Consider the following 14,511-nt stretch of genomic DNA (forward strand, 5'->3'; position numbering starts at 1 on the left):
TTTGTTCTCTCCGTTTGCCACTTTCTCCTACTCTCACCAACAATTTCCCCTTCTCTTACCAACACAATTGTAAATACTAGAACGTTTCTTGGTATCCAGCCGTATTCATATTCGAGGTCTTAAAAATACCCAATAACAATACCGTATCCAATGCTAACTTTGCTTTTACTTAATTGACACCTAAATTTTCTCTATTGGAAGAACGATTCAAAAGGTGATGCAAATTGGTTGAAACGCATTGGAACAATATAACCTCATTAAAGCAAATTCCAGAATTGATTATCTTGACAATAGTCTACAGCACAGCTTAGCCACTAACAGATACGATATCTGTTAACATGGAAACAAAGGAGCGGCAGTTTTAATCCAGATGGCATTTATGCAAGTCAATCACTGAGTTACGTTGCTGATGGATTTACTCTATTTCTATGAACAACCAATCAGATTAATTCGTCTGTTCAGAAAGCTCTTGCCTAGCTGTGTCTACCAATGTAGCAATGAATCTTGAAGTGTCGCAAGAGAAGCAATTAACCAAGGATGCATGAGATAGAAACGGAAGCTTCCGCAATGCTCGCCCACTGAGACCCTGCTTAAGATATCAACAAAAGCAGCATAAAATAACAGGAATATGGGAAAGCAGAATACAGCTGTAGAAGGAAATAATAAAAACAGACTCCCTCTAATGCAATAAAATTCTGAACACAAACAGAAATCGTGAGAAGAAAGGATAATCAAACGCTAACCTCAGAAGCTTCTGCAGCCTCCAGCAATCGCTTAGACAAGCTCAATGAATTGTCAACTTGATTCAACCCGTGTGTACTTATTGAATGCTGCAGGTTGGCATAACTTAAAAGAGGAACGTTATCATTCACCTACACAATGAGATTGCCAACAGGTGTGTAATGAGAGAGCGTACTAATACCACTTGGGCCTAATTGAGAACGTGATTAAAATAGCTTTCACTATAAGATAAAACATCAAACATTAAGGTACATGTTCAGTCTATAATTTGTTTTAACGTAAACCGTTGCAGCAATCATGGGAAATTCTTCGAATGCATTACATCTACATCCACATCATATTTTGAAATTCAAATAACAGCAATTGTTCATAAGCGTGGGTGGTTTGCATCTATTCCCAGAAGCTTCTAAAAAGTTTTATGGTAGACTTCACAATATTTTGAAGCAACAGAACCCAGTGTCACTCGTCCTTACCTATGGTAAAAGCCTGTTTTCCACAGTGCGCTATAGTTTTGGACACAAGGTACAGGATGAGAAAGATTAGGAAGCCTAATTACCAACTCAATGTTTGCATTCGTTCCTAATACTTGCACAATATCAAGTATATAGCTTTAGTGAACACCATGAGTAGGGATCATAAAGCACTTTCTAAATCACAATGACCCTCCAAATGCAGGTAAGTAATACTCCGGACCATGTCCCCATGACTAGTTGTCTTGCTCAACATATAAAGGGTCGAGTGAAAGAAACTGGTTTAAGCTGAGAAATGGATCGGTCATGAAATCTCTAAACTTGCAGAGACCACTGAATCGGCAATTTTTTATTCAGAGATTCTGTAATATAAGTTGTTTGCACCCTTTTCAAACCTCCTACATGATACAGGTGGAGCCATTCAAACTAAAAGATTTGACATTTTCAAGTTGGCATATCTGGTACTCCAAAGCAACCAAACAGAAAACAAAATGTAGATTAAGTGCTCAAGTAATAATAACCACCCACCTTATTTTTCCAAACCAATTTATCTTGTATTGTTGACAAGAGACCCAGAGGCGATTCTAATGTAAATATTGTATCCAAGAAACGAAGTTTTACAAGTCAGCAAAGCATGTACATACTACAAACAAGGTGGAATAAGTAGAGTTAGAGAGGAAAAAAGGCAATCTCAAAGAGTCAAAACCAATGCCAGACTACAAATCCGTGAAGGTTGTTTTTCAAGACTCTTTCATGTGGGTGTCCAAGTGGCCACAATTTGTTGCAGAAAATCTCTATAACTTCCTGATTGAAATACTGGATCAACAGAAATTATTAAATTGAAAGGCATCCATGATTGCACCATAACAAATCAGTGGTCAATACAGACAGAATTTCTCGTCTCCAATAACAAACAGTCCTTCATGCTTAAAAATGCATTGTTGTGATCTGAATTGATAACTCCATTCAAAATAAATGTGATGCAATAAACAGCATATATAGCTTTAATATATTAATACACATTGCCTTACAAGTAACTTCAAGATTTGCACAAGAAGAATGCTGGTAAATAAATTTTAAAAGCTTTAATATGAAAGACATTCAAGATTATTTAGATTCTCTGCAAATTCAGATCAGAACGAAGAAGACAAAGTCACAGAGGACCATATCCAGAATCAAGAATATATACCATAAATCAAGAATACATACCATAACAGCACTAGTTGAAAGCAGAAAGCATGAATAACATAACCAGTAGCAAGAGGAAAAAATATCAGATCCTTACATAAATTTATAACATTATACAACTTGCCGCAAAAAGCTCACACAAAGTATCCAAGAGCCTTCGAAATTCAGAAAGCATGATCCACTTCGAAGAGATAAAGAATCAAGAAGCTCGCAGAAAGTAGTCAAACCAAATAAACACCCTATGTTCCAAGCAGCACTAGCAACTCAGGATTTGGTTTGTGCCTTGCACATATGAATTCACACCTAATACAACAATAAGCTATCCTAATGTCACACAAGGGGAAACATCTCCAACTTGTCGGTAAACACACATTGTGGCCTGGGAGTCTACAAGCACTTCAAACAGTGGAGATTGTGTCTAAATGGACAAATAACACTTCATCTTTCTCAAATCATGCGAAAATTGAGAAAGTTGAAACTGTTGGCACACAAGCACATTCTGCAATCATTTCATCTCCTGTCACATAATGTAATATATCTGTTCAATATCCAAAAAACTCCAAATCACAGCCTAGTATTGAAAAGACCTCATACAGCATGGAGCTTCTACATGTTAAAGAACTCCTAAATACATGCTTAGTTAGCAAGTTGGTGCACTGTGGCTGTGAAAACTTATATTCCTTGGTTTCCTCACACAGTTTTTATAGTCAAATACAAAACCTGAGATGGCATATTTTTAGATTGTCAAGGGAACACAATGTTTCATCTATATGAGTTATCTTGCGCAGCAGCCTTCTTTTAAGTAAAGACTAGCCTTTCTTTGTAATCACTTTTGAGAATATATGCTGTAAGCCCATTAAAAGAAGCTTGTCGTGGCTGAGATTTGTGCACAGGTACAACTCCACCTCAGCTGCCAAAATCTCCCTCATGAATCACATCGTGTTTTACAATACACTGGCAATGAAGATGCACCTCAATCCCCTTACACTATCTTCTCAATCATTTGAATTGTATGCTCCCGTAAATTTCAAAGATGAGGATGGCAGGCGACACTACTATGAAATATGTGGGTGTCCCTAATCTAAATTAGCAGATGCAACTAGAAGATTTGTATCAATATTAGAGCTCGACTCTGAGGCAACACCAATATAAGGAGTTGCCTTACCCTATGTAACCACAACCAATCCTTCATGTGTACATTGTCTCCTTGTCAATCTGTATTACAATCTTGCAGATCAACAACAAAAGGCCGCAGTCTAATAATACTTAGGAGTGTGTCAATCTTCTAGCCGCAAAGTGACATGTATGGCCAGCAACTTCTCCAATTGAGAGGTAAGGAAGCTCCTCTTGACTGATTATATGAAGCTATATGTGGGCCAATTCCTCTCTACAGCAGAGGAACTGAAAAACTGTGGATCAAAGGTAACAACAACTCCAATGCATCCTTGCCATGCCACACGCACCATCCAGTAGGGTCCTTTTGAGCTAATGTAGCTCTATCTGTCCATAAAGATTGATATATGCAAGCCATTGTGTGCGAATTAAAGCAGACTTCACTTCACTATACATTTTCTTAGGGCATTCCTGAGCCCTTCTCTCAACTCTTCATGCACTCTTCCAAAATTAGTTATATACCCTTTGGGATTTAGAGATAGGCTTCCATTTGAAGCAAGGTGTTCATATTGTTCCACCACTGCATCACAATGGACCTAAGATGCTCTTCATAAAATCTCAAAGGGTCCTTGCTATGAATTGCTTATTTCAGTTTCACAAGCATACTATCAAAGGTCCAATGAATCTCTTCAAGGGTAAGAGACTTGGTATCAAGATGTCTAGTTGCTTGCACAACAGGCTTAATGAAGGAGCAAGCATAGTTACAAGAACAAACAAGTTACAAAATAAAAATAAATAAATAAAGAATGAAAACATTTTACAAGCTAGAAACATTAATGAATTATCAAAACAACATTTTAAAAACTAAGTAATAAAGTTAATGATTTTGTTTCATCATTGTGGACCAACAATCATCAAGAAGGATTAAATGTTTCATACTCCGTCCCTCCAATCTGCTTTCTCCCGACCATCTACTCTACTCTACATTAACAACCCTTTATTGTAAGGACTCCTAGACTCCAAGCATCATTTCTACAAAATGTTAGCATATCTAGCATCCGTGGGCTTGAAGAACTCCTTCCTCGAAAATGTCTCGATCTCTAGCTTGACACCACTACTTTCACCCAATCTATCTTCCCAATGTTCTTCAGGGTATTGTTCAATGCATAACCACAAGTTGGGATCCAAAAAATGTGTTTATAAGTGCACACACTCCCACCTCCCCACCGTCATCAAACCAGCTAACTTACACACACAAGCTGAAGACAATCACTACCTATACACCCTAAATGCCCAACCTCTTCTATGATATCTTTCAAAATGTGAATATGTAAGTTTGTCTCCTTCACTTTCCATGAATAATCAAATAGCTTTAAGAAAATAAGAGCCAACTAAACTTTTCAAATAATATTGATGTGTGGTCGATGTCCCTTAATATTGATCCATTGTCCATGATTATCAAGAATCCATCCCTTACCTACATTTGTCTCATATCTTCCATCAACATTCTCACCTTGGAATATTCCCTACCAAGGAGGGTGACGTGCAGCATATGTTTTTCAAGTGGAACAAATGATGCGTCAGTAGCTATCGTCTTTTACAACATCTGTTTAAAACATGGTGAACATGCCACATGAAATGGTATGGCCTTAGCATAAAAAACTAAATTAACAGTTCAAGTTTGGGTTCAAAGAACCAGTTTGCTGGTACGACAAAATTTTGTAATGCAGTTTGGGTTTGTTTGGGTTCATTAGCACAAATACATGTAGAATTTAAAAATATATATTTACACACACACACATACATACATTATTACATAGGTACGCAGCTAAGAAGAATGAATTAAGATTAGAATGCCCCATAGTATCATAAAAACAACAAAAACAATAAACTTCTAATCATAACATCATATCTACTATTGACACCAAAATATTAAAATAATATCGAGTCTAAGTATCATTGTTTTGAGTTTCAACAATTAGAACTTTATACTAAGTTTTAATCATCTAATGGATTATCTAAATCTTCATCTTCTTCTTCTCATCATCAAAGGAGTTAGTTGATTCATAAATAGTGCCAATGTCGATGGGGTCAGCTGCACTAATGATTTTTTGCTTTCGAAGTTGTCGAATCCTTATTACTTTTTCATAGTACGGAGAGCGTGTTAGTTTGTAATCAACATCCTACTTGAAAAATGTTATATAAGTAGCTTGCAACTCCCTTCACCAATTGAAGATGTTGTTTGATGTTTAAAATATCATTTATCACGATACGAAGCTTCCAATTAATTAGGCAAGGGTCATTATCAGCAATTAGATATGAAACATTCACTGGAAGATATATTGAGTGCAATAGATATTTGAACTTAATCAAATTTTGTTTCGTAATGTTAAAGATCTTTATTCATACTCTGTAATAACAATTTTGTGCACTAAACTATAGAATGTATCTCACTGGAACTATAACTGGTTCACACTTGGTCTGCATGGGTCTATCTTGGTTCAACCATGGTTCTACCTAGGTTTGGCCTCAAGGAACCAACTTGTCTAGATTATAACCCAGGTGGAACCAGGACCAAAACCAAGGACTGGGTTGAAATTTGCATACTTCGAAGGGTTGGGGGGAGAATTGGGTTACTAAGATAAAACATATATATAACAATAGAGAAAACAGTCACCTCTCATAATTGTGTGTTAAACATAATTGTAACAATTGTAGTTGTCTTTTTTCCTGTAGCGAAGTAGAATCTTTCCTCCACGAAATCCGACTTCCATAAATCTTGTACACAAAGGCACATTTAGCATCAAGTACTCCAATGGAATTCCTTTCTTTCTTGCCTTCTCCTCCATATCAAATCTAAATGAATCAATCTTTAAAGGTAGAGATTTATAGCTTCACAACTTTCACCCCTTTACCACCTATCTACAAAAGATGACAATAAACTTGTAATGTCCCCACTATGAGGGTTATCTTGGGACAAGTAATACCTGCAACTAAATGTCAGAATCATAATAATAACGAAACTAACTATACTATTATACCCTCTAATTTAACCCCAACCTTAAGAGCGTCTCTAGATCGGGCTTCCTAACCCTTAGCTATTTCATTTTCTTCTCATGGAGTGCTCCGTTAAGGTTCTTCTTGGATGGTACATCCTCTATCCAAGGTCAATCACATATGCATATGTTGACATCATTAGAGTATTCTAGCACATGGATATTGTCTATTAATCCTAGTCATGGTGGTAAGATGAAGACCTTAACTCCTCACATACACCATGATAGAGATTCCCTTAGTCTCCATGATGTCTGTCCAATGGTTTAAAATAATATAGGGTTATTCATACAAGGTTACTCATCTCTCAAGCTGGCACAATAGCCATTCATATGAGGATCTCAATTCCTGCACTGACACTATGAAAGCTTTAATCAATTACTTAGATCCATAAAGAATAATATAATATTAATATCTTGCAACATAATATCAAATTATTAAATATCAATTTTGAATTATATAGGCTCTTTATTAAAGCTTTCGATGCATTATTTTATATATATGTATATAAACTTTTTCATAAAGTAAAACTAATTTGATAATAAGAATTTGCATACCTTTTTGGTATCAATATATTTACCTTGTATAATAACCATATGCAATATTGTCTTGATGGTTAAACCAAATCCTTTAGAAGTTGACCGACTATTATTTTCAAGTTGTTGATACTTGTTTTATTTGTTTACTTACTCCTAATTTCTCATGTACAAGTCTTGTGTGCGAGCTATGGAATATTATTATTTAATGTTCTTTGGTGGGTCCACTGTAGTAACCCTCCTCAAATCTGCCCTCAAAAATGCTGATGAAAGCTCAAAGAATTTCATCAAACAATTCACATGCAAGGGACGTATGACTGATATAGTATTTCAGCTAGCTTCAAATGACCTTTTTACAATTTGCATCAATGAAAATCTTGTGCTAGAAGACTACAATGGACTACACAAATGACCTAACATGAGTGTGCTACTAAATTTGACAATATTCAGTGCATATATATGATCTAAGCATGAGAAATGAACACCTACAATCAACTGACATTTTTACAAACAGTTGGTATGCAAACTAACTAGCTGATAAATAATGATATTAAATTGCTTAAATGACACCAGCAAACTATTATCTTCTTAATTGCAATGAAAATTACAATGCTCATGAAATATGGCGAAGACTTTGGCATTTACATGGATTACAAAATGATAATGCTGGTATAATGCACACTTACAGCTGAAAGCTTATAACACCCTAAAAACAATACTAACAAAAGAACCTGGTTGTAGATGGCTGAAATAATTTCCTTCTATGCTGCCCCTTCTGCTTTGCTTTTTTTGAATTGCTTTTTCCTACCCGCTTTTTCAGCCTGCTTTTTCGGTTCCGCTTTTTCGAACTGCTTTTACGGATTGCTTTTTCCGCCTGCTTTTTCGATTCTGCATTTTTCGGGCTGCTTTTTCGTATCTGCTTTTTTCAGACTGCTACCATGTTGAATCTCAAGACGATATCTTTCAATGGTGTCAAGATTTCCAGCTTGAAGGGATTTCGTCCTTCAAACTATTGAGATATAATCTCCAAAAAATTCTCCAATTTCTTTGATATTTCCAAGCCTGAATAAATGAGAGCTATCCTCTTCCTTTTAATCCCTTCCTCACTTGCTCCACGCTTCCGTCTTGCCAATGTAGGATAATACATGACTTTTAATATTAATTCTTTTTTTCTTTTTACAAAGTCCATGTATGTACTCAAAAGGGGGACTCTTGATTTTTATAAAGTGACTTTATGAAACATTATAATATTTAATTTAAATAGTCACTTTACGGTTGTAACTTCAAACATTAAAATAATATACCAAATAAACTCGAAATCCCACATATAATAGCACATTAGAAAGAGCCCAACAAAACGCATCTCATCCTGTCACTGAAAATTGAAGGCACTGCATTCCCCTATTGGCTTACTAAAAATAGTAAGTCTTCCTGACAACCCAACAAACAAACTCCGTTTGGCCTGTAATTAAATTTGACTAAGCCAAATAACCTCAAGATCCCTTTTGAAGTCCTGGTTAGCCCTCGAGACCATACAAGAATGGGCTAACGACAACATACCTCCAAACTAGCTAAGTGGGGGACATTACAGTCCGCCCCTCTTGAAATTGCTTGTCCCCAAGCAATCTCAACTTAGGATGCTGAATAATCTCCTCTGCCTCCCATGTCGCATCCTCAACTAGTAGGTTCCTCCACTTTACTAGGTACTCCCTGATAGTCCGCCTGCGAAGCACCCTCTCCCTGGAGTCAAGTATAGCCTCAGGAATCAAGATAAGTTTTCCCTCATCATCGAGAGGTGGCAATACTACTGAAGGCACCACATTATACCCGAATGCCTTCTTAAGGCGTGACACATGAAACACGTTATGTACTTTACTGTCTGCAGGCAACTCCAACTCATAAGCTACCTCACCCACTCTCCTGATTACTTTGAATGGTCCATAGTAGCGTGGTTTCAATTTTTCTACTCCACTCGTCTTGAGAGAGGACTGTCTATACGGCTGTAACATGAGGTACACCATGTCTCCTACCTCGAAAGATCTCTCAACCCTATGCTGATCAGCATATTGCTTCTGCTGATTTTGTGCCCTTTGCAAATTTTCCTTCAAGGATCACATAATGTCCTGACACTCCTACAATATATCCTTGGCCTTAAGCACCCTACTATCCCCAAATAACAAATCCAAAAAATTAGGAGCATTATACCCGTACAGTGTCATGAAAGGGGACATTTGAATAGACATATGGAAAAGAGGTATTATAGCAGTACTCCCCTAGATGCAGCCACTTCACCCAAGCCTTCTGCTCTCCTGTAATGTAGTTTCGAAGGTACCACTCAACCCATTTATTCACTATCTCTGTCTGCCCATCAGTTTGGGGGTGGTAACTGGTACTCGGAGTTAGCTCTGTTCTACACAACCTGAACAACTCCTGCCAAAAGTGGCTCATAAACCTACTATCCCTGTCGCTGACTATGTTCCGTGGCATCCCATGTTATCTAAATACCTCTCGAAAGAATAGCTCTGTTGTCTGTACTGCTGAATATGTGGACGAAATCGCAAAGAAATGTGCAAATTTCGTCAATCTGTCTACCACAACAAAAATACAATCCCGACCATGTACCTTGAGGAGGCCTGTAATGAAATCCATGGAAATGCTATCCCACTTCTTCCCTGGTATGGGTAGGGGCTGTAGTAAACCACTTGGAAAGGAATGTTCCTGTTTGTTCTGCTGACATACTGGGCACTCCCTAACAAACTGAAGCACCTCTGTTTTGAGTCCTTTCCAAGTGAAGCACTCTCTCACCTGCTGATATGTCTTAAAGAATCCGGGATGTCCTGCCAATGGTGAATCATGAAATGCCCTCAGAATCTTCTGCTTCATAGCAGACCCAGGTACTAAATAAATCCTTTCCTTGTAGATGATCAAATCATTTACAACAGTGTATCGACTATCCTGAATAGTTCCTTCAATAACACTAAATGCCCAACTATCCTTGGCATACTCTGCCAAGATCAACTCTCTCCAATCGTCCATGACTATCCCAACAGCAAGCAAATGAGGCCTTCTGGATAAAGCATCTGCGATGATATTTTTATTCCCTTTGACATAGACTATGTCAAAATCATAAGCCTGTAACTTACTCACCCATTTCTGTTGCCTGTCATTGAGATCCTTCTATCCAAGGAAATGTTTCAAGCTGTTATGATCTGTTTTTACTGTGAATCGGCTCCCTGCTAAGTATTGCCTAAACTTAGCTAGCGCGTGCATGATTGCTAGCATTTCTTTGTCATAGATGTTGTAAGTTCTCTCAACACCTCGTAATTTCTTGCTCTCATATGCAATGGGATGTTTGTCTTGCATGAGGACAGCTCCTACGCCCTCTCCTGAAGCATCACACTGCAGCTCAAAAGGCCTGGTGAAATCTGGAATGGCTAAAACAGGGCATGTACTCATCAGCTCCTTGAACCTATCGAAACAATCCTCAGCCTTCTCTGTCCACTTGAAACTGTCTCTCCGTGTCAAATCTGTAAGTGGTGCTGCTATTTGTGAAAATCCCTTCACAAATCTGCGGTAGAACCCGCAAAGCCCGAGAAATCCCTTGAGTTGCGAAATGTTCCTCGGCGGTGGCCAATCCAGAATGGCCCTGATCTTGTCTGGGTCAACCCAAACACTTCCTACACTAATAATATGCCCTAGATAGAGCAACTCTGTCATCCCAAACTCGCATTTACTCATCTTGACATATAATGACTCCCTCTCTAGAATGTTGACCACTGCATCAATATGCTTCAAATGTTCCTCCCAAGTATGGCTATATATCAGTATATCATCAAAAAAAATCAACACAAACTTCCTCAACTGATCTCTGAATACTCTATTCATACAGGACTAAAAAGTGGTGGGGGCATTAGTCAACCCAAAGGGCATGACTAAGAACTCAAAATGTCCATAGTGGCATCTAAAAGTTGTCTTCTCCACATCCACCTCTCTAACCCGTATTTGGTGGTAGCCGAATCTCAAATCAATCTTAGAGAAGTAGCAAGCACCGTGTAATTCATCAATAAGCTCATCAATGCGCGGAATAGGGTATCGGTTCTTGATTGTCTTCTTGTTTAGTTCCCTATAATCAATGCACATCCTCATTGTACCATCCTTCTTCACCAATACTACTGAAGAAGCAAAACGACTCTTGCTTGGTCGTATGTGCCCCATGTCAATCAACTCCTTGATTGCCTTTTCTATTTCATCTTTATATCTCTTTGGATGGCGGTAGGGTGTGATGATGACTGGCTTAGCCCCTTCCTCTAACTCAATAACATGCTCGATTCCCCTATCCGGGGGTCTCCCTGGAGGTATCTCACCAAACACCTTAGTATGTTTGGTTATTATTTTTTGTACATCAGGGGGATACTCCTGTTTATGTTGCTCTGTCACCTCAGGCATTACCCTGAACTCTGCTGTCCACTGCACCTGGTCGTGTCTGAAGAAACTCCGCATCCGCTTGAGTGACACCACTCGTAGTCTCCCATCTGACAAACCTCTGAGTACTATCTTCTTACCATTTGCCTCAAACCTCATTTCCATTTTCTGGAGGTTAAATGTAAACTCATCCAGAGATTTCATCTAATTCATCCCAAGCACCATATCTTGATCACCAATGTTGACAACAATGAAATCTCCCACCATGTCATAATCTCCCAAACGAAGCTGCAAGTTGGAGATTTTCTTGGTACAGTCGATTTTGAAGCCGTCCGCAACCATCACCTTAAATCCCCTATGCTCTTCTGTATGTAGCCCTCTACGTGTCACAAACTTTTTATCAATGAAGTTATGTGTTGCCCCTGTATCAATGAGTGCCACAAATCTTTGTCCATCCAATGTTCCCCTAACTCTGAAAGTGACGGCCTCCTATATACTAGAAAACTGAGCTATCGTGCTATCACTGTGTGCTTCCTCATGTGAAGAATTATCATCTCCATTTAATTCTGATGACTGCTCTGAATCTCCATCCACTGACTCTTCGGCTGAAAAGTACTCCATCTGCTTGGCTTTTGCTTTCAATGGACACTTATGTGACAAATCCCAAGGCTCCCTGCAATGAAAACAAAGCTTCTTCTTCCTAAGATCATTAAGTGTCTCATTGTCCAACCTCTTACTTTCCTCCTTAGGTGGCTGACCCTCTCTACGAAAAGGTTTACTGTCCTTATCTTTCCTCAAAGGGAAACTCTTTGCCTAGAATTTATTTTTAGAAGCTGAAGAGAAATCCATGTCACGACCTTTCTTAATGGCTTCCTGCAAAGTGGGAGGGTTGAGAGCTTTAATCCACCCTCTCAACAGATCAGCTAACCCATCCATAAATAGAACCAGTATCCTCCGTTCAAATACATCTGTTACTAACACTGCAAGTTTCTGAAATTCTGAAATGTATGTTTCCAATGATCCCCATTGTTTAAGCTGAGCTAACTCCTTGAAATGGAGTTCTGGATCCTTCCTATCAAAACATTCAATCAGTCTCTCCGTAAACTCCACATATGAGGTAATGTGTGCATGACCCATAGTGACCATACCATGATGCCACCACTCGTGTGCTAACCCATCCAGATGAATTGCTGCATACTTAATAGCTTCTTCCTCAGGCATAGGGTTCAATTGAAAGTATGTATCAAATTTTTGAACCCAAGCTCTTGCTGTAGACTTCCTCGAGCCATCATAATATTGTAACTGAAGTTTCCCTACTTTCTTCCATAGCTCATAGCTCTGGTTTCTGTCATGTCCAGGTGGCATATGTTTCATCCGCACATCCATATACTCCCTAAAGGTAATTGCAGCAGTAAAATTTGGACCTCCGGCTTCCCAATCTCTCCTCAGCTGGTCATGTATATCAATGATCTGGGGCTCTGGTACAGGCTGCTCTGGAGCTCTAGGAGGAAATGTGGCAATCATGGGCCTCGAACTCACTGTCCTAGCTTGCTGGGGTGCATGACCGAAATTGTTCCCAACTTGTTCACCTCCATTATGTGTCCCATCCTGATTATTCCCATTCTGATTGTTACCATTTTGATTATCTCCTCCACCCATGTTAGCATTCAACCCCATTTGACGAGCCATCATCTACATCATAAGCTTCATTCTCTGATTTTGTTCCTATGCCCTCTGTTCTGCTAATCGTTGTCCCTGTGCCAAGGTCTCTAATAACTGTAAGAATCTTTCCTCTCCAGGATCCCGAGCATTCTTGTCTCCCATATTGCCGTCTTGATCAAAGAATACCTCCTCTGTGTCCGTATGACTGGATTCTATGTCCACTTGCACGAATGAACTAGATTGTTTGCTCTACAGGTCTGAAATCCTACTTTGTCTTGCTCTAGTATTGCAGAAATTATAAGGCCCCTGTCGCATGCTCAAACATAAATGCTCTGATTTTAGTGTTTTGACATTTCGTCAAACACTTTCCCCTCTATCTGGCTGTTCCAAATTCCTTATAAGACCCCCACAGGATGGTAGGACTTATAGCTCTGATACCACTGTAGTAACCCTCCTCAAATGTGCCCTCAAAAATGCTGATGAAAGCTCAAGGAATTTCATCAAACAATTCACATGCAAGGGACGTATGACTGATATAGTCTTTCAGCTAGCTTCAAATGACCTTTTTACAATTTGCATCAATGAAAATCTTGTGCTAGAAGACTACAATGGACTACACAAATGACCTAACATGAGTGTGCTACTAAATTTGACAATATTCAGTGCATATATATGATCTAAGCATGAGAAATGAACACCTACAGCCAACTGGCATTTTTACAAACAGTTGGTATGCAAACTAACTAGCTGATAAATAATGATATTAAATTGCTTAAATGACACCAGCAACTATTATCTTCTTAATTGCAATGAAAATTACAATGCTCATGAAATATGGCGAAGACTTTGGCATTTACATGGATTACAAAATGATAATGCTGGTATAATGCACACTTACAGCTGAAAGCTTATAACACCCTAAAAACAATACTAACAAAAGAACCTGGTTGTAGATGGCTGAAATAATGTCCTTCTATGCTGCCCCTTCTTCTTTGCTTTTTTCGAACTGCTTTTTCGTACCCGCTTTTTCAGCCTTCTTTTCTGGTTCCGCTTTTTTGAACTGCTTTTACTGATTGCTTTTTCCGCCTGCTTTTTCGGTTCCGCTTTTTTCAGGCTACTTTTTCGTATCTGCTTTTTTCAGACTGCTACCATGTTGAATCTCAAGACCATATCTTTCAATGGCGTCAAAATTTCCAGCTTGAAGGGATTTCGTCCTTCAAACTATTGAGATATAATCTCCAGAAAATTCTCCAATTTCTTTGATATTTCCAAGCCTGAATAAATGAGAGCTATCCTCTTCCTTTTAACCCTTCCTCACTTGCTCC

At 38.5% G+C, this 14,511-nt stretch overlaps 1 protein-coding gene across 6 annotated transcripts in view; it reads right to left on the reverse strand.

Moving 5' to 3' along the window:
• Positions 1 to 238: 238 nt before the first annotated feature.
• Positions 239 to 14,511, reverse strand: part of LOC149580507 (pachytene checkpoint-like protein) — a 218,634-nt gene continuing 204,361 nt past the window's right edge. For 5 of the 6 annotated variants that reach the window (XR_016353800.1, XM_089791428.1, XM_089791434.1 and 2 more), the window contains 2 exons: positions 744 to 872; positions 239 to 586 (listed from right to left, as the gene is read on the reverse strand). Coding sequence is in view for 5 of the 6 variants with exons in the window: in XM_089791428.1 (XP_089647554.1) it covers positions 446 to 586; positions 744 to 872 (270 nt within the window). In the remaining variant the exon portion in view is untranslated. Of the gene's footprint in view, positions 587 to 743; positions 873 to 14,511 lie in introns of those variants that run through there. The other variant, XM_089791443.1, reaches the window with a different exon arrangement.

This window comes from Cupressus sempervirens, chromosome 1, assembly GCF_028749045.1.
Source record: "Cupressus sempervirens isolate cs-2001-9-10 chromosome 1, ASM2874904v1, whole genome shotgun sequence".
Taxonomy (NCBI): Eukaryota; Viridiplantae; Streptophyta; class Pinopsida; order Cupressales; family Cupressaceae; genus Cupressus; species Cupressus sempervirens.